Below are 21,190 nucleotides of genomic sequence, written 5' to 3' on the forward strand. Positions count from 1 at the left end.
ATAATAAAAGGTGTCTAGATGTGTGATACCAGCCTTCAGTGCTTAAGCTCCTAGTGTATGTATCTGCAAGTGTAATCAAAAAGTTATTTACAATGTACGCAAGTATATATTGGAATGCCAAACTGTTGTTTGTAGTAACAATATTCAAGTTCTATATCTTATTCTTAGGGCCATGCAGTGCATGTTAATGGTAGTAACATGTAGTATCTTTGGATGGTACAACCAAGCAGGCTTTTCATATTCAGTGTATATAGTGTAGTTTGTCTGTCTTTGTGTTCATGTTCATCCTGACCTCCTCAGCAAACAATACAAAATCAGTAACAACTGTATATATGTCAACAACACCAGAATACCTAGACACCACCTGCTATATTGCAGCCAAGAACTAGTGAAGTATTTACTTACAGGATCTGCTATTGGAATGTCTTGTGTATCATTACCAGATCCCACAAACTACACCTTATTGGAGGCGTGGCTAATGACACGCATATGTACAAAACCAATCATCACTAAGAATTTAAAGACAGATTTACCAACAAAACCAATTGTAAAGGTATACAAGAATTAAGTGGTTATCTCTGAGTCGAACCAGAACCTTAGGACTGTGGTCTGATTATCAAACTGTTGATTTACCAGGTCAGTTATAGTATGTAAGTTAAATTGTCTCTCATCAACAGTCCACATGTTTACTGATAAACCGGATATGTTAAGAGTAGCTATGCCAGTTGTTGAGCTCATCAGTCATACTCCATATTGGTAGGTACCTGGTAAGGAGAGAACTTCAAACTTCCTGTCATGAGGAAAGAACTTACGAATGTGTTAGTGTTTGTAAATGACAAAAGAGATCTGACGGTAGAATGTTTTCAACTTTTATTGTCCATTATGACTTCTATGTGGAGGAGAGTAAAATTAAAGTATGTTTTACTTTAGCTCACTGTCCCAAACATAGCTAAGACCACCTCATTATAGTGAAAATGTCAAGCAGGGTCCCGACCTTAACATAGTTAAGGCTTACTTCATGCCCTCATTAATAAGACCACCTCATTATAATGACCATGTCAAGTAGGTCCCAAAACACAGCTAAGGTGTACTTCATGACCTTATTATAAGACCACCTCATTATAGTGACCATATCAAGTAGGTCCCAAGCATAGTTAAGGTGTACTTCATGACCTCATTAATAAGACCACCTCATTATAGTGACCATATGCATGCCAAGTAGGTCCCAAACAAAGCTAAGATGTACTCATTAATAAGACCACCTCAGTATAGTAACCATATGCATGTCAAGTAGGTCCCAAACAGAGCTAAGATGTACTCATTAATAAGACCACCTCATTATAGTGACCATGTCAAGTAGGCCCCCAAAGCCTAAATATTTTGAGGGGCAAATTTTTTGAGGTTGAGCAATGTTACTTAATTTAATTTTTTCGCAGATTTTGCAAACACTCCCAAAATGTATTAGACTATATAAGGAGGTCTAAATATTTCAAATATAAAACTTTTGCTGGTATCCCCAATAACTACGAAATAAAAAAATTTCCCCGTCAAAATATTTAGGCTATATGGTAATAAGGTGTACTTCACAAGCTCATTAATAAGACTTCATTATAGTGACCATATCAAGTAGGTTCCAAACACAACTAGGTGTACTTTATGACCTCTTTAATAAGACCACCTCATTATAGCGACCGTGTTAAACATAGCATATGTTTAAGGCCACCTCATTCTTAGCTATATTGTTGGGTCTCCTCCATTGATCGGACACTTTGAGACCCAGAAATTTGGTCCATTTTATGTGCAGGAGGTTCCTCTTTCAGAGGTGAAAAATGCATGAAACTATGTAGACGTAAAATCTTTTCCTTTTATGATGGAGTAATTTTCCACTCTACAGAGTGATCCATTAGTGTAGTTTCTAAATTAATTTTAAAAGTGAGGGAGAGAAAATCATTTGGCTGAAAGATTTAGAGTTTGCACAGCTGAGAGATTTTGCACTTGCCTGAGAGAACTTTGTTTTGGTTGAGAGAAACCACTTTGACGTACATCTAGCCCTTCACAACACCTACATGCCCATATATGTATATTTCTCTCAACCAATTGTGAAGAATGTATTCTCTCAGCTAGACACAAAACTTCTCAGCAAAAAAAACAACAAAAAAAAACAGGTACACGTGTGCCCTTATTACACAACTAAAGGAACTATGGATGGATGAGTGGTCTGATTGCTTATCAACACATACATACATACATACAACTAGACATTCCTACTAAAGCACTATCTTATGACCTTACATTAACCAAGCAGTTGCTGTATATATGTGTATAAAATTTTAATGAGATGAAATGAAGTTACATACATTATGGCTACATACACAGACATGACAATATACAAAGTTACAAAAACAAGAGGACAACAACAAACAATATAATACTAAACAGCTGGGCGGGTAGTCATAATCTCCTAAGCCTCTTCTTTGATTGTACAGTTCCCACGTCAAAATGTCTCTTACTTGGACTAATTTTTTTAGAACATCTCAAATTATCTCTGTGTGCCTTACCCAGGCAGAGTGGACAGAATGAATGTGAACAACTGGAACACTCGGCATGTACAAATGTATACTCCTTAGCAGGTGAGGAACAGTTTGGACATTTTGTTCTCTTTGTTGTTGGAGCAGGCTTGTTGGAGACACCAATTTTTTTCTGTGGTTGTACATTAGATTTGCGTACAGCTAGCACTGTAACTATATCTGTCTGTTTCTTGATATTACTCTTGACAACGTCTTGGTTTTCATCTTGCTTCTGTGTTAGTGGAAGTCTCTTAGGCTTATCAAGAAGCCTACTAGCAATCGGTTTCAGAGTGGTACAGAAAGTTTTCCAATGAGAGCAAACTAGTAAACAGTTCAACAAATCTGACTGTGGCAAATAGTCAAATATCTTCTCCACAACAAGGGGATAACCCTGCAGATACAGTGAATTAATGATGTCAAGGTTTGCAGCAATGTTCTCTTGCTTCACTGGTGTTGTGGGAGATAGTACTAAGTTTTTAATAAGCGGAAAGTGATGCACGTCCATTTCTCGAATGGCTACAGTCTTAGACGAAGACGCCTCATCCGAAAAAGGTGGGGTCAGAAACACGGACGACGTAGAGTCAATGCGAGGCGTCGCGAAAACAAAGTTTTTACTCTCTTCCATATTATCTCAGTTCCACTGACAATCTTCTGTGGGGCATCTTTGCGTCGTCCAGTCTTATACAGGCAAAAATCTCTCACAAATCTCTCAACCACATTTCAAAAAACCCGCGCAGCACAAATCTCTCAGCCGCTTCCCCCCGTTGTCTTTAGTTTTCGTCCATCACATCACGTGTTCTGAGGGTGGGGAGATTTTATAGCAGCGCCTCTTGTTATTGATAAAGTACTTTTGCAAGCGCCAAATACCGGTAAGTTGTGTCATCGGGTTTGTCTCGGAGCGTTCCTTCCAGTTTGTTGCTGTATAGTTTTCTGTATGTAGTCCACAGTTTGACATTGTATTAATGTTGTACTGTAACACTTCACTACGAAAAAGCAGCCATTGGCCATGCAGATGTTTACAGCATAGAATGGACATCCCCTTATCCATGCTTATGAAAACCAACTAGTGAGGTCCCAAGTCTTTCTATTATACAGAAGCAACATATTCCATCCCATACTCTGATAATGTTTATATCAAATTGACATTTTGCATGTGAAGACATTATAATGGTTTTTCCTCTTAGTCAGTTAGGGCACGAGCAACCAATTTCTCTGTTGATGGTCGGATTGGCAATACCTGTCCTTTAAGCTGGGTAGCCAGCTTCAATTCTTCAGCCTACATAAAGAGTAAGTTAAAACATTTGAACAATATCACACGCTATCTCCTACCTTAGGCTGACTAGCCTTTCTTGGAAACAAGATCAAATTACTGCGATATTCTTGCAGTCTCTGAGTGTTTATGTTCAAGGTTTCTAACGATCTATTCTTCCTTCTTGGATCAACTGCGATGCCAATACTTCTTGCCATTTTTCTACCAATCCCAGCAGCCTAAATTCACAGATGAATAACACAAAATTTTCAATATTAATTACCTTCAATTCTTCTGATGTAAACCCTCTTCCTGCCCTAACTTTTGTATTGTACTTAAATGTTTGACACCTAACGATGGGTCTAACGGCTCCACTAACTGGCCTGGGTGTGATAGCCAGTGCCTTGGCATTCCTCACCGCTCTTCGTTTCTGTTTCTTTCCTGGCTGGTCGTACCAGGTTCTCACAAACTTTTCCCAATGTTTTTTAAAGTGAGCATTGGGAATTACTCCGTTCCGCCGTTTACCCATTGTCCTGTGTTAAAAAAAAAGCAGCCGTGATCACGCAAACCATTTAAACTTCACAAATACAAACCAACACAACCGACGCACAAATGTAAATGACTGTATAATAGTGATTGTGGTGCGATAAAGAAATATAAACGGATAAAAACTCACGAGGACTGGGTCGATGATCTTGAACCAAAACGTTAGAATACTCCGGGAACGCACGTGATGGAAATATTTTTGATTGTGGGAATTTATTTCTATGATGAAAAGCCGTTCGTGAAAAGCTACAAGAACTTGGTAGTGGAGGACTACTAGGCGTTGAGCGATTGATACTAGAAGGTTCTATGGGGGTAATTTCTGAACGAGTGGAATGATGCAAAAGTGTCAGTTAACTGTTTTCAGGTCTACAACCACTTGATCATATCATTTATATGGACAATTTTGAATTAACATAAGGTCATCAATATTTTGATGTCACCAGGAGCCTTGCGGCGCTTATGAGCTCCTGATGTCACCGATCCATGATAAGATGACATCACCAATGTAACGTCACTAATCCTGAGATTTTTCTACTCTGAACAAGAGTTTTCAAAGACAAGACTCTTGACTCAATCCCTGCTTCCCATATATTGCAGGTCATTTGTGGGATAGTAAATATAAATGGGATACCATTTTCTGTACAAGAAGAAAATTTTCAGTTTGTGTCTCCCTGGTGGGGGGAGTTCATATAGGCATATATTGTCATGTGGAAGTGTAGAAGTCTGGCAGGATGCCACTTTTGAGTACTGATTTTGGTCCATGGTTTTATTGTGTCGGCTGTAGAGAGAACTTACACAGTATATAAGACTTATGTATTTGGTTACACCTGTTCTAAATGTCTAGTGACCTACAGCTTTTTTTCAGCCCTTCTAGTTGTTTGACTTTAGGATACTATGCTCAAAGATTTTCACTTAGGCTCCTTGGCTTGTGGTAAACACCTTGTACAGGCTCTGCCTTCTGTGTTTGCCCTCCAGTGCCTAACTGGTAAAGTTGAAATAATAAATAAAGGCTACTACATTTACTCAGACGAACCAGTGCCTGCCGCTGTGGTGAGCCGTGACATTTGATAGCAGCTATCTTGAATGAGAAGTGTTACATAACATCTGAGACATTTTAAGGAAGGTGTGCTTTGGAGGATTGAAGTATAAACTGCTGTGTAGGTGTTTACCAGACTCCTTGATAGTTCAGTTGGCAGAGCAGTGGACTGTAGTGTGTCTAGTAATCCAATGGTTGTTGTCATAAAGGGATTTCTGTTTTTCAATACCAATTCCACAATAAAATGTAAAATACATTATGAAGTGTGGGTGGCGGCTCTTAGGTTTAAGTAGTGCTTGAATTAGAATTATCTCGAGTAATTTATTTCAATTTATGCGCATGTGATTCCCTCGTCCGACTTCAGCCTGATGGGTTACTCTAGAGATCGTTTGATAAACACAGGTAAATAAGACCATGTATATAGCGTTTAGAGACGTGCTTTAGAAATAACGTTTCGTCGACTTGAGGCTGACCCCCACATGCCCCATCTGGCTACACTCTGGGCTAGCCTTGGCTATTTTACGGTAGCAAAATATATCCATTGAAAGGAGTTGTCAATATGAATCTGTTACATCAATGAACTTTGTACCGCCTTTCTATGCAGTAGCACATTAATAGTGATTTTGTGGAAGATGGCTTGCTTACTGCTGATACCTTGTCAGATTATTATTGTATATTTCCTCACAGGTTTAGTAGTAATACTTTTAGTAGTAGCTGTATCATGTGAAACTGATAAAGAAAAGGCACGAGATGGTGAAAAGTCGGAGGATAGTGAAAAGGTCGAGATGATGCCGTATGTCAGAGAATTAACCAATGAGTAAGCGGATGATGATATGTTACTGAATGTGACTACCCTGCTGAACAGGTTTACGTCTCATTATCATGAAATTGTACCCATGATAATTATGGTGAGTGTTTTGTGTTAGAACTGTAGCAACTTCCTGTAAACCATATAGAGAATTTAATATGGAGCTTCAGGAAGTTCCTAGACCTTACAAGAAATGCTTTTAACATGTTTGGATATCAGCTTTTTAGGCACATGGTTAGTTCATTCAGGCTCCGTATTTGGTTTGCAACCTATATTGTTGGAAGTAAAATTGTACTGTAGTGTAACATTGTGGTGTTAGGGGATACTGTACAAATATAGCCCATTCGGATGTGTAGTAATTATAAGGAAACAGAATTCTGTGAAGCTATTGGTAGAATGCTAACTTTGAAGCAGAATTATGCACCCATTAATTTTATCATGTGATTTAAATAATGGGTTCTGTGAACTTAGCGTAGGGAACAGTTACACATGGCTATCTTTTATGCTGGGTACGGGTAGAGGTCAATTATTCTTTAGTAGAAACAGATCGCTTGTAGTAATAGCCAGTCACAAAATGGATGGGTAGCAAACAAGAGGAGCCAATGCAGAATGGCAACTTGGCTGGCAATTTGCTACCTGAGCTAAGGCACGTAGTCAACGAGTTGTAAATGAAGTGAAGGCTCTTGCAATACTGTTAAGCACCCCATGGCAAATCTACTGATGGCAAACCTGGCAGGAGTCAGCTCATCAGCGAGCGTGTACTTGTATGTACTATAGTGTATGAATCACGTGATAAAATTAACATGCATGACATTCTGCTCCAGAATTCTCCAAATTTTGTTGCTGAGTAATCTTTGTCTTTAGGCCACATAAACTTAATTATTAGTTTCTCATCCTCCTGTACTCAAAATACCAGTGTGGGAGGGTGGATTTTTTTTACCAACTAGAAAGCTAAATTAGCTAGCTAAAATGATTCAGAAGGTAGTTTTCTTAGACTGGTCTAGCAAGGTACCAACTTTTAAAGGTGCTGCACTAAGCCACTAGTGGTGCAAAAATTCCTTGATGAGGTAAGAAAAACGGCGGTACGGGCAGGGATGAGAAACTAATAATTTAGTTTATTTGGCCTTACATATATTCAATGTATAATGCCATCTAAGTTCAAGTTTATAGGGGAAAGGTATTGTATAGCGCACATTGTGTGAACATGACAACCATAAACACAACCCACACAGACACTGCAGAATGAAGCTGTCAATGTTACCATAGTAATTAGCAACAAATTAATGGCTACAGCACACAAAGGTTTGAAGAGAAAAATCATACAATTCAGTAGCCACTCAATATTGACACCTTGCTGTGTCCACCTCAGGCCACAGTCACAAGCAATGGTTAGATAGTTATGCAAACTGTCCATTACTCAAATAGCTAGCATTCCTCAGTTGTTCTCATCGTTCTGTCCCAACATGAAATTCTGAATCTCAACTTGCGTGATAACTAGCTCTGATCACTGCAAATTAGCTACTTGCTAATCACGTGTAACTACTAGTTTTCTGACTGCCATCGTAGCATTCCAGTTAGGGATTAACTGTATTAATTTTGTTGACTTTCTTCTTGCCAGATTTATACAATAAAACAGTAAATGCATTGCATGTACTTCTGCACTATGGAAAATTAGTACTTGGGAGTGGTCTTGAGCATATTTCGTCTTGTGCTATATGTGTCTCTCAACTACACAGTTGTGCTGTATTTTCTGTATTGAACTTGTCATGGTGTTTTAACTGTATACGGTCCACCAAGGATTCTCTGCTGTCTAAATTCCCATACGATACAAACTTTTTATAGAAAATTTATAAAAATAACTTTTAGCATTTGGCAGATAATATTTTGGAAAATGCTTTTGTTATACTGCATTCACATTAGACATGAATTGGTTAGCAAATTGCGTCAATCTACCAAATTCACTCCCACCAACAATTTATATCATCTGTTGGCCATTGTAAGAGTATATAACTTGTACGGTAATAGCTCTAATTTGACAGGACCGCATCTTGTTATTACGAATATCTCTGTAATCCCACACTGTTTGTTGTACCAATAAGCTATTCACTGTACCCCTTGATAGTCCAACATATCAATATCCTTAAATATTACACAGTCACTTATCATCTTCCCTAGTTCTACACACCATGGTGTACACATAGTCAGAGACTAAACCCGGTACTGGGAGAGTTGTCTAAGATACTGGTTGGGAAAGTGACGGTGGGACGGACAGATGTCTCTACATATCAAGGTATGGATCTCTCCATGACTTGTAATGTGCTTTAAACACTAAATTGAAAAGTGGGAAGGAACCCTGTGGAGAACTTGTCCTTGGCAAGTTTTAGCAAAATATCATAAATTCAACAAGGTTAGATACTTTATAGTACGTTCACGTTGGGCTGAATCCTGAAAAACAGCTAAAAATTAATAGTGGATTTTTTTTCTCAACAGAGTTAACATTTTAGCCAACCAGATGATTATTGGTAACAGCAAAGGTGTCAATAACAAACACATAAAGTTTGACTCCATTACAAGTTCGGGAAAGGGCTGTAATGGACACTGTACTTATATGGCTTCCCCATAGGAAATGTATTGTGAAAATTTTGATTAGCCGTAAATATTATGTCAAACATTTGAACCAAAACATTTTGAAATATTTTTAGCGGGTCAAGCAGTACTACAAATGAGCCAAATTTCAAGATCGTGTGTAATTGCATCCATGAGTTATTAAATGTTTTTGAGGATTCAGCTCAACGTGAACATACTATAGCAGTGGAAGCTTTTTAAATGCCGCAATATGTCCTGACTAATGCATGTGTGGAAGTAATGTCAATGTTTAGTTTCCTGTCATGACTTTTTTTTAGTATCCCTATGATAACAATAATGTACTGGTATTTCCTGACAGTTGTTATTATGTGTTTTCTCTCTTACCATACTATTCAAGACTTGGCAAGATTTTTCCAGATAAAGCACACCCCTACAATTGTCTAGTGAGTACCTATCAGTGTATTATGTTTTATTTGTGTGTTTTCATGTGTGTGAATAACTTTAGAATGGTGTTTATTTTTCATTGTTTTTTGGTAAATAAAATTTGTATCATGTTCTGTGTTATATGATTTGTATTGTGCAAATGTGGAAGGCAACTATAGCATCAAATATGGTGAATGCAATTCCTACACAAAGTGACTGCTTTATTAGAGCATTTAGCTCCTTACCTGTACTGTACTTTGACACAGTCAATGTTTGGAGAATAAGATTTGCCTTCCTGTACTCAGTTGAGCAACACTAGCCCGATAGCTATGTGACTTTGCAGCAACTAAGTAAGACTATAGTACTGTGTAGTAAAAAACTTTGGTGGTAAAAAGCTTTAGCGAATTTGGCGAATAGCATTACAATCGCCAAAGTTTTATCCTCCAATTATTTTTAGCAATCACATGAGCAGATTAGCCATGTTGAAAGGATGGGTATCGAAGTATTGTGACAGGTATTGTGGGTATTTCCGAGCATTCCCTTCCCTTCGATTGTCACGAGGTTCATTGTCTCACTAGAGTTCATGAAAATCCAAGCATTGCTCTTGACATTACAAGAACCAGCGAATGATGTTTACACTTGTACAGTAGCTACCACTTGAATGCAATGTCACTACGCACAAGTGCAAGCAAACAAAAGACTTGCTAATTAAGGGGTGTGGCAGCTGTTTCCATTTTGAGTCATCCCTCAATGTGAGGGATAAAAACTCGTGATCCGAAATGGCTGCCATGCCCCTTAATTGGTGATTGTTTAATCACTTGCACTCGCAACTAATGATGTTGCATTCGAGCAGTACAGTACGTGGTAGCTAAAAAAAATTCAGGTGAAGCCCCATTCCCCAAAGTTTTTTTTGCCAAAGTTTTTACTATGTGGTATGTGCAAGTTGAGCTGGATCCTGAAAAACAGAAAATTGGATTTTTTTCTTAAGACAATAAACATTTCAGCCAACCATATGATTAGTGGTGACAGCAAAGGTGTCAACAACAGACAGGTGTGGTTGGGCTCCATTAAAAGTTCAAGAAAGGGTTGTAATAGACACTACACTTTATGGCTTCCCCACAGAAAATGTACAGGTATGGTGAATATTTAGTACTAGATTGACTGTAAATATTGTGTCAAGCATTTGAATGAAAAGATTTTTAGTGGATCAAGCAGTGCTACAAATGAGCCAAATTTCAAGATTGTGTGTAATATGAGTTGTTAAATGTTTTTGAGGATCCAGCTCAACGTATACATACAGTAAGGTTGGTAATGAAAAAATCAACCTCTATAGTTTCTCCTCCTACTCTGGGTGATCAATTCTACCCAAGTCTACATCAAAACTGTAGGGTAATAATACAGTGATTTCCCTTGCTGTTTCTGTAGTGTGCATTTTAATTTTTCACGATTTTTCAGGTTTTTAAATAAAAATGGGCAGCAGCATCAGCGATGCTGTTTAGAGTGCTTCAATGTTTTCATGAATGGTGCATTACATGGTGGTCATTATACTATCGAAAACGGATGCATATTCTTGGTGAAACTGATGCTGCGAGTTTCTAAATCATAGCATGAGCAAGAGCATCGGCATGTGTTGGCACGTAAACACAGCAAAGCTCCACTTAATAAGATCCAAAAAGGTGCTTGGGAGTTAGTAACCAACCTTGGACTTGGTTAAGTGAGTTTCGGTGGGTTGGTTTTTCATTGCAGACCCGTCAAACGCTGTTTTAGCAAAAATTAAAGTACAGCAAATCACCTTTTAAGCAAGTGTATTTTGTAGAGCATCTCACCCAATAACCCAAAAAAGCAATGGACAACATTGTAGATGTTCCTGCCCATTTTAAAGAAAATGAGCCAAAATCCATAAAAATTTACGACACGGCTACATCCCAAACAGAAGGCATTTGGTCACTACCGAACCCACCGTTTAAAACTAGACCATTGGTAGGCTTCAGCCCCTAAATTACAAGTTAATCTAAAGAGGATCAATTTTTTCATTGCCAACCCTGCATACACAGTACTATGGTCTTGCATAGTGAGATCCCTGGGAGCATCAGATGTTGGGACTAGCTGTAGCATGAAATGTTGGAGTAAACATGTGTTCAAATTACAAGAAGCATCCAATTACGGCACTTTCCCCCACTTAAACTTTCCCTCCATGTTGTATACAACACTATAGATAGTAGTAATAAACACACCAGGCAGTGTTTTGTAGTATCATTGATAGGATGCAAAAACTGTATGGTTTATCTTTCTATTAGCAAAGCAGATTTTATTGCTGTTGTTTACATAGTGTTAAAAAAGGGAAAACCATTGTATGTGAACAAGAACACACTTTGGAAGGACTATTACGATTTGCTACTTCTGCACATGGGTGAGGATTGTGTGTACAACACTGTTACTGTTGTCTAGTTGAAGACACAGTGTTTCTTAGTTCATTACATGTTACCTGTATAAATGTATTCCTGTGGTGACCAAACTTTTGTGTTTATTATATCAAGGCCAGCAGTGTTTGAGGTTAACAGCACATTGGAGCTGAGCTACTGGATGGGTAACTACTCAGTGTTCTTCCTGCTGGCTCACGATGGAGAGATTGTCAGCCATTGGCAAGTGAGCCACGTATTTAAAAGGTCTTACAGCCCCACCCATCTACTGGTTTGCAGGATGTCTATACATCAGTGGCAGCACAAAAGAAAACCAACTACAAGTTTCTCTATACCACAAATAGCGATATAGTTAAGGTGAGCTACTTCTGTTGTACTATATATATATATAGCACATGTCTACATACACTGTGTGGACTTCAACAATGGCCAGTGTCTAACATCTGGGACAGCCAAGAAAGATATCAATACAATGTACATAACCTGCAATAATATCTCACTTCAATCTTTTCTTGGCCGCCATCTTTGATACCACATCTTCCCACACTCAATGGCGGATCCGGAATGGGGCATTTGGGGCAAAGCCCCCCACCCCCTCACCTTGTGTAGGAGCCAGCACCTTTGTGCATACTAAGCACCTTTAAAAATAATTATTGTGTTGCTATTCAGAGCCTTTTAAACAACTTTTAACACTTCACAACCACCTGCAAAGGCCAAAATGGCAAAAATCAACAGTGAGACACTACTAAGAAGTGATCATTTGCTGCTTCAAAAATGCAGCAACTAACAAGAGAATCTGGCTCTCCCCCAACCACCTACAACTAAGCCTGTTTGTGCCCCTCCCCATTCCAGCTCCTGGACCTGCCTCTGACACTGGCCTTTGTTTTAAAAGTCACACTGTTCACAGTTTAACTGTTTGTATCTCCATCGGATCCTGCACTTGTTATGCATGTTTGATTCTCACATTGTCATTCCTTTATAATCAGAGTCCATTTTGTTAAGGATGGTTTGTAACTTAACAGGTTTGTCTGGTAGGCTTGTGTGGCATCAAATTCTTACACCTATCATTTCTTAAATACATCATATGTGTGTGACTTATCAGTTGTTTTGTCCAATGTGTATTAAATTGAACATGCCAGCTAAATTTGGATGTGTAGGTTTGTTGGAGATGGCTGTAGCTCAAATTTGGTGCCCTTCCCTGAGAAATACTGCAAAAATGATTGGTTATGTCTGTATATGAACAAGTGACATTAAAGCTGTATTTTCCAATCCTATATAATGCACACTTGTTTGTATCACCTTGGTCACATGTTACATTATCTTGTAGCATTGAAGTGATGTGGTAGTCACTGAGATATTTGTAGTTGTAATTGTATTACTTCTCATACTTTTCAGGAGTGGTTTAATGTGGAACAGTTTCCATCTTTGTTGGTGATTAAGAATGGACAAGCACATGTTTATGATGGTTAGTTTATTACATACATATAGTATATATGTGTTGAGCTGAACCCTCAAAACCTTTAATAATTCAAAAGATGGAATTACACAAGTTCTTGAAATTTGGCTCATTTTACTACTACTGCTTGACCTGCTAAAATTATGTCAAAACCATTTTCATTCGAATGTCTGACACAATACCAATCAAAATTTTCACTATAGATTTCTACGGGGAAGCCATATAAGCTTCATATGTTGCATCCGTTTCTCAAAGCCAAACTGCACGTGTATGCTCTTGATATTTTTACTGTTACGATTAATCATATGGTTGGTTGAAATATTAGAAAACATCCACTTTTCTTGTATAGCTGTTTTCTCAGGGTTCAGCTCAACTTGTACATACTTAACATGTGATAATCACATGTATCTCATTATGTAGAGCCTGTCACTTATCATGCTATGAGTATATGGATTGATAGTGAAAGGTTTGTGAAAAAGGTCTATTTTGCATCATGACTAATGCACATTGTTTCAAATTAGTTAGTGGCCATGCATAGCAGTTTATATGTCGACCAGTGTTACTTTAAGGGTTAACAAAACTGCCGTGTGTTGCATTAGAGTTTTAAATATACAGTGGAGAGTCAATTATAATAAAGTGGGGGAGGATGTTTGTGTAGTTGAAAAGTGAATAAACTCAAACATCTGTTTATTTGTACTCGGTGCGCTTAATTTTAGGGTTACAACATGGTACACTGCACAAAAATATAACGAAGTAGTTGTGTTGGTTCACACATACTTTCAAGGCTTCATGAGCTGGTCACAGGCTTTATGAACATTATGCAACCTAATTGTCACCCTGTTGTGCAGTATTTACCAGACTGTAAATCATAAGCTTTTGAGTCATTTATGTGTCTTGGGTAACCTAGCAACAGACAAACAAGCCTTCATCAAATGACCACTAATTCATCTCGTTGAGGTACTTATATGTGTAGCTTCATGAACCCTACCAAAACATGCGAGCACTTAGTGTCAATACGGAGAATTAATGCTTCAGTATTGTTTCCTTGCATGAAGAATGAAGAAGATGACCACGTACTTGAAAGTAAAGCAAAGGAAAATGCAGAAGGCGAACACTCGTAGTAGGAGAATTGCACATGCTACGTGTGACTTTGTTAATGTGGCATGCATTGGTAACTGTGTGCTGTTTCTAGCCTAGTGACTGTGGTCAGGCTGACAGGCAGGCAGATCGAAAAACAGGTTTTGACAGTTTTTTTTTTAAACACCTTCTGTAAGTGTTTTCCTGGATTTGCACAAATTCCATAAAGTGATTTTCATTGCATTTGATATTTCTATGATGGTGAGCAATACTCTAATATTATTGATCATGAGCAGTCACTTTAGCATTCTGATAATCAAACATTCGGATAATCAACTCCCCACTCTAGAGAACTGGCTAAACTGCTGTGTAACATTTAATTATAATGGATTTCCACTTCATTTGTTTAAATTAAAATACCATATTGTCTTGAATCAAGTCTATTGCTATGTAAAGGGTGGGTCCTGTGTAGTTGCTGACAGGAGCTTATGAGCCACCAAAGGCAGCAAAGAAGCACGAAACTGAGTTCCATGACAATCCAAATTATGTCACTGTGTTTGTTTTATGTCACGCACTATTAACTGCCTGTTAACTCTGGGTACCGTACATAGGGAAGCTTTGGCGGAGTAAACTTTGGCGAATAGCCAGCTTTGGCATTTGGCGAAATAAGCTTTGGCAAGTTCAAGCTTAATCTTTAGCTACAAAGATGCTAATTTCAGTTGCTACGAGTAATTGCCTTTGGTGAATTTGTAGCAAATCGCAAAGTTTCCCTCACCAAATTTTCCCTCTATACAGTATCAAATAAATGCCTTATGTATAGGTACATACTGTATGTAGTTTCTAGCAGTTCTATTTAATGCCAAAAATGATGGAGCTATTTTTATATTTTTATTAAAAAAACAACAACAAAAAAAAAGACACCAAGGAGGGAGCTACGTACATGAAGGCAAGAAGGAGATTTTAAGTGAATGTTAGTCTTGTACATATGCTAGTCTTCTATAGTCATTGGTCTTATTTTAGTAGTCAAGTTGGCTTGGGGGGAAATAAACTTTCAGGCCATATATCAAGGCAATACAGCATATAATGTGATTGAGAGGTCCTTGTGTAATGTATTCTGCTTTACTACAGATTGCCATCTTTATTAGAAATGAATATTTCTACTGCTATAAAGTATACCAAACTACCAGCAGGTTAGTTTACTGGTGTTGTTGACTAGCATCTTTACCACTACTATGTCACAGGGAAGAAGATGGTGTTGGCACTACTAAAGCAGTCATATCATAAAAAGTAAAACTTTTGTATGTGTGTGGTGTAGTGTGTATGTGTAGGTGCGTGTGTGTGCATGTGTGTGTGTGCACATACATGCATGTGTGTGGGTGGTGTGTCATGGGACACATCACAGCTAAGTGATAGAGCACCAGCCTGGTAGTCTTCCAGGTTTGATTCTCGGTTGTACCAATTGTTGCTGGGTTTTTTTTTTGTTTTGTTTTTTCTCGTTGAGCAAGAAGCTTCATTGACATTGCCCCATACTACCCAGCTGTCAAATGGGGACCCGGTGTCAACTGGGGAAGCAGCCCATCATCATTGTATACCTGCTGTTAGCCAGGGAAACAAATAACGTCTGTGCTTCACATAACAGGTGAAGGCTTAGGTGGGGCTTTGGGTGCCTACACCTTCACCTGTGGGACATGGTATAGCCACTTGTTGGTTACTACTAGTCCCACCTGAGGAGGATTTGTGAATGCTGACTCTTAAATACCTGAGTAGTGTACAAGTTTCCCAGTCAACTGGGTAGGTGTGACCTTTTATACAATAGCCAAAGGGTTTACTTTGTTTTGTTTGTGTATGTGTGTGTGTGTGTGTGTGCGCACGTGTGTGCGCGTGTGTGTGTGAGTGTGTACAGCATGTGTACCTTGTGTTTTGCTTGAAAAACAAATGCCAAGTTCTGTCTCTGTCTCGTATGTGACCATTTCAGTAAAAAACCGACTTGTTCGCACAAGCATGCGTATTGAGAAAATCAAAATTTAAAAATAATTCATAAAATTATGCATGCTACAAAGAAAAGTATGCAAGTTTTTATTGGGCCAGTACTCTAAGAAGGAAGACTCAAATCATTTAAAACTATATACCAACTTACGTGTTTGCCTGCTCATAGGGAGTTCGAAAATCTTTGTTTCGTTTCTGTAGCTTCAACAGTATGCACATCACGTGCGTTTGTTTACAAAGTGGTAAACGTAAACAAGATCGTCATTGTCTCTTTTACCAAACCACCTTCATATCCATATGCGCAAGTGTCTATAGGGCTAACACTATACCTTGGCTGATGTGCTGATCCATGGTGAACATTTTAAGCCAAATTGCAACATTTGTAGACTAATCCAAACGGAAGTTATGGCTGCAAATGTAAGTGCCTGTAGTTTATTTTCAGTATAGTTGCTGTATAAATCGATTATCCTACTCTTCCTACTGTCTAGTGCTATAATTCCAAAACTACACACCACAGAAGACTGAAACTTTGGTGATCCATTCCTTGGACACTGCAGATAATGCCGAGTGAATATATATATATATATATTTTTAAATTGTGCGAACAAGTCAGATTTTTCTGAGATGGTCACATATACGTATAATGGGTAAGGTACAGGTGGGACTTTGGGTACCTAATCCTTTAATAAGGCATGGTATAGGCTCTTGCTAGAACACTAGCCTCTTGCTGGAGCACAGGAGGATTCGCCATCAATAGGACTGGTGCAGTACCTAAGTAGTAATGTAGGTGGCCCATTCAACTGAGTAGTGTATATATGGCACCTCAAGGCTTTACTTTTATATATGTGTGTGTTAATATGTACATTTTACTTGATAAACTTGTTACAGTACATTCGTTTGCAGATCATTTGACATCATCAAGAGGCTTGCAGAAGGCAGAAGGTTTCACAGGTACATAAGTGCACAATGTGTTTCGCAGTATTAAGTCAGTCACTTGTTCAGTGGTTATCAGTTTGCATGGACTGAAGATGACAGCTTGATTACAGCCATCACTGGAAGGTATGTTTGATGATGAGTTTTATTCTTGTTAAGTTGTATTTAAATCCTTGTTACCAGCCCTCCATCTTCAAAGCCACTGCTACTTGTATGGGACACCGAGAAGAGAGAATTTTATCATTTTAAGGTAAGTCACTTATTAGCTAATAGATATTATATTGTACTGTCTGACCACAATAGTATGATATTATGACATCAGGAGCTTAATGAGTCCGGCCTCGATAAACTGCTGATGGCATATACCTTTAATTGTCATCCCTTTCCTGATCTATTTGAAGCCCTCTGTGTGGTTATCAAGCTTTTGTCAGTCCCCAGGGGAACCACCAAGTGTAGAGATAACTGAAAAAGTACACAACTCTGAACACTATGGAACAAGATCATAAGCCTTTACAGTGCTTATGTGCTCCTGAGTCATTTCTATTCTCATCCAACTACTCTAATTGAACACTCAACTACAGTAAATTCTGACTTTGATTTAAGCAGATACCTCATGTCTCAATGGCTAAGAATTTGTACAATGTTTGTAAAGATATTAAATCACTACCATTTAGTCTTTCTTTCTGATGATTGTGTACTGTATAGTAGGTGTGAGGTCTAGTATTTGAAGCATTCTTCAACAGAAATCTGTGCAACTGCAAAACTTGCAATTGGTACATGAGTGACTTTACAATGACAATATAACAAACAGTCCAGAAAAAAGTAACAAAACATCACTCAAAAGTGTTTCTAAGGGTCTCAATGTTATAGCAGATATTTTTTTTTGCGAACCAACCTCTACTGTATACATGCATTCAGGTAGTGTTGCTCCATTAATCAGTTGAATTACTAGTAACAGCCGATATTAGCTAATTTTACAAGTATTAGTATCGGTTACAAAGTAGAAATGATTTGCCGATTAACTGAAACCCACAATCAATCATTAATGGTGGCAATGAACCGAAGGGAGCGGTGAATGTAGTAGTAAGTGGTACAACATTTATTTGCTATAACTGTTTTATAACTGTTCGGGCTTGTTTGCAAAAGTATGACTGCAAGCAGGACTGCCCAGAGAAATTAAGGGACCCAGGGCAAAGAGTTAAAGTGGGGCCCCAGGGGGCAAGGAGGGTTCTACTCTGAATCACAACTTCAGCCTAGTTGTATGTTGAATACCAAGAAAAAAGGTCATTATATGCTGACATTGACAATAGCTGCCCCTCACCAACTATATCTCCTTATTAATAAGCTTGTTTCACCGCTTCTCTTAAGAATACTGTGACTGCTCTATTAGAGTATCAAGATCTGACTGCTCTATTAGAATATATTGATCTTTTAAGCAGGTATTCAATAGGCCCTTGATGGGGCTCCTTTCAGGCTGGGGCCCAGGGCAAAATGCCCCAGTTGCCCCTCCCGTGGGTGGCCCTGGCTGTAGCAGGCCATATATATTTGTCATCCTTCCATGCAATTACTCTTCACAAAGGGTACAGAATCCCACTAAAAACACTGTTTATAAGCTGGCTATAACTACTTGGTTTCCTTTTACATGAAAGGGGTTAGTGGCAAAACTGTAGCAAGCATCATCTGCTCACGCAATTGATTACGTTGATTACATTATCATTACAAATGCAGTTTACACACATACACATAAATTTTAAGTGATCTTTTGCCTGTTCTGAAGAATATTGGAATATTGGTTACAGGAAAAGGCAAATAATCAGTATTGGAAAATGTTAAAAATTGCATATCGTGCAACTCTATATTCACAGAATTACAAGTAAAACTTGCTACAATGTGTGATTATAACATTGTATAATTGATCATGTAATCTTCAAAGGGTGATGGTGAATTCACTGCTAAAGCAGTTACTGCATTTCTGTTAGACGTATCCAAACAAAACATCAAAGTGAGCTAAACAACTTAATAGTTAAACATCAGTGATGTTTTTTATTAACACAGCCTCAACCTGCAGCCGCTAATCAAGTGCGATCGTTAGAAGATGTATGTTAATATTATAGATGTTTTTTCTGTGTTTATAGTATATCATTTCTACTGTAGTATATATCACTAGCATATGGGATGTGTTGGGTGAGCATCGATTAGAATGTGACTGCCTAGTTGAACCAGTGATTCTTTTAGGCAATGTATACACACAGACCCATATTGTCAATAATGGCAGTGATAATGCCACTGGTTGGAATATACTTGTTCTTCTGTGGTCCTAAGAAAAGAGATCCAATTAAGAGACATCGTCCATTACGTAACCAGCGACAGCGGCAGAGACAAGAAACTGATAAACCATCAACAGAAACAATACCTGCCAGTACATCGGAAAGTCAAGCAAGAAGACGGACTGTGGATAGAACTAGTGACAGCAATACGGAGGACTTGCATGAAGATTAATGTATTATGCTGTATCTCTATTTGATACATTAGAAGTCAATTTTGTATATTAAAAAGTCACTATAGCTGTTACAGGTCGACCCAAGTTTCAGTTAGTGAATGTTAGGCTAAATAAAAGTATAAGTTAGGTAAGGTTGCATTAACATCAGGTTCATTTCTCACAATGTAAGGTTCAACAAGCACTGCGTAAGGTTCAACAAGCCAATGTAAGGTCGATATTTATAGAACAATGGCAATATAATTATATTAAGGTTGGGTCGTAGAGACGTAGTTTTAAAACAAACAGCTTGCCATACTATAGTGGAATTTGCTGATGATGCCAAATGCTTATAAACCAAATCAAGTCATACTGCAAAAGTAAATACCTCCGTTATACAATTTTCAGTTTACCAAACTGATTGTTCTATTAGGGTATTTAAAATTTCATGAAGTTTATATTTTTTTTGTAAAAGTGTATTAAAACAAATCCTACTCCTTTTTATTTTCCAACTTGATAAATATTTGTTGTTGGATTTCACTTATGTACAGCAAGATGTAAGAACAGAATTTTGCATTTTCTGTTTGTCCATCATTTCCTGCCATTCTTGTCCAAGTGCCAAAGCTCCACACTGAGAGATGATGATGTACACTTCCCAGTGATCATATTTACAGTTTGTAATTATAGTTTCTACACCCAAACTTTCTTGTTTGTATGGGAAACAATTTTTTATGGCCACTTACATCTGATAGTATTGTTCTTTGATCAATAGTGTATTGTGTGCCATTCAGTCCCACCCAACAGATAGTATTACTTATGTATTAAAATGCAACAGTGTGTAGGAAAGAAAGCATACTTCTGTAAAGGAAAGAAAGCATGCTTCTGTAAAACATTTTTTTGAAAATTTTATTCATTTATTGGAATTGTAGATGTGACCATATTTTGGAAACCATACATTTTTGGTACATCGGTCAAATTTCTTTTTTATATGTAGCTACAATGATTTGAAGCACTGAGTGGTTATCTACCTTGTGTTAAAATATTGTGATGATACATTGAAGCATTCCAAGATATTGCTAATTTACTGTCTAATACATAAACTAACTTTTCATTATCAGTTTTATAGTACTGTAAAGTGAGTGATCAGGTGTGACAAATTGATGAGTAGACAGTACTCTCAAAGTGAAAGTAGCCACTTAGTTATACCTGTTCTGTTATAACACAGCAATCCATCAATAATTCTAGTGTTCTGTTGTGATATTTAAAGTGAATCATACTGATATAGCGTTCATAAGTAAGAGGGATTCTGACATAACTAAGGGTGCTCTGTACAGTCCGCTTATATGGCTTCCCATGAAATTTAATTTGTTCTATAACTTACAAATGTTTTTAGCAAATGTTTTGTACTTTTTTACTGGATATATGCTAACACTAGTACACAGTTTAGTCCAAACCCAACTGCTAAATTTGCTTTAGAACATGAGTTACAGTTTTTCCCTTTATACTAGAACTAGTCCTACAGTTTACACACTAGAGCCTTGATACTTTTATGATACACTATGCTAAACAGCACAAACCATTGTGCATTTTTATTTTTGTCTTTTAGCTTCTCATTCATCACATATTT

At 37.8% G+C, this 21,190-nt stretch overlaps 2 protein-coding genes across 6 annotated transcripts; one reads left to right on the forward strand and one right to left on the reverse strand.

The window, feature by feature from the left end:
- The first annotated feature begins 3,368 nt into the window (after positions 1 to 3,368).
- Positions 3,369 to 19,642, forward strand: LOC136263055 (protein disulfide-isomerase TMX3-like). Of its 5 annotated transcripts, none has more exons than XM_066057511.1 (19): positions 3,369 to 3,436; positions 6,086 to 6,215; positions 6,264 to 6,306; positions 8,382 to 8,496; positions 9,190 to 9,235; positions 11,545 to 11,625; positions 11,753 to 11,861; positions 11,915 to 11,992; positions 13,031 to 13,100; positions 13,512 to 13,557; positions 15,297 to 15,358; positions 15,410 to 15,455; positions 17,058 to 17,105; positions 17,157 to 17,213; positions 17,271 to 17,337; positions 19,021 to 19,089; positions 19,143 to 19,184; positions 19,242 to 19,271; positions 19,323 to 19,642. In XM_066057511.1, the coding sequence occupies exons 2-19, from the start codon at positions 6,184 to 6,186 to the stop codon at positions 19,584 to 19,586; spliced, it is 1,305 nt and encodes a 434-aa protein (XP_065913583.1). In that variant the 5' UTR covers positions 3,369 to 3,436; positions 6,086 to 6,183; the 3' UTR covers positions 19,587 to 19,642. The 5 variants fall into 5 exon arrangements, with proteins under 5 accessions (XP_065913583.1, XP_065913581.1, XP_065913580.1 ...); XM_066057509.1 differs by lacking the exon at positions 3,369 to 3,436 and adding an exon at positions 4,527 to 4,674 and having other exon boundaries at positions 4,727 to 6,215; XM_066057508.1 differs by lacking the exon at positions 3,369 to 3,436 and adding an exon at positions 4,539 to 5,800 and having other exon boundaries at positions 5,843 to 6,215.
- LOC136263057 (large ribosomal subunit protein eL13-like) lies at positions 3,691 to 4,589 on the reverse strand. The gene is made up of 4 exons (XM_066057512.1): positions 4,493 to 4,589; positions 4,100 to 4,349; positions 3,897 to 4,055; positions 3,691 to 3,843 (listed from the first exon to the last, which is right to left on the reverse strand). The coding sequence occupies exons 2-4, from the start codon at positions 4,343 to 4,345 to the stop codon at positions 3,748 to 3,750; spliced, it is 501 nt and encodes a 166-aa protein (XP_065913584.1). The 5' UTR covers positions 4,346 to 4,349; positions 4,493 to 4,589; the 3' UTR covers positions 3,691 to 3,747.
- Positions 19,643 to 21,190: the final 1,548 nt, after the last annotated feature.

Source organism: Dysidea avara, chromosome 8 (genome assembly GCF_963678975.1).
Source record: "Dysidea avara chromosome 8, odDysAvar1.4, whole genome shotgun sequence".
NCBI lineage: Eukaryota > Metazoa > Porifera > Demospongiae > Dictyoceratida > Dysideidae > Dysidea > Dysidea avara.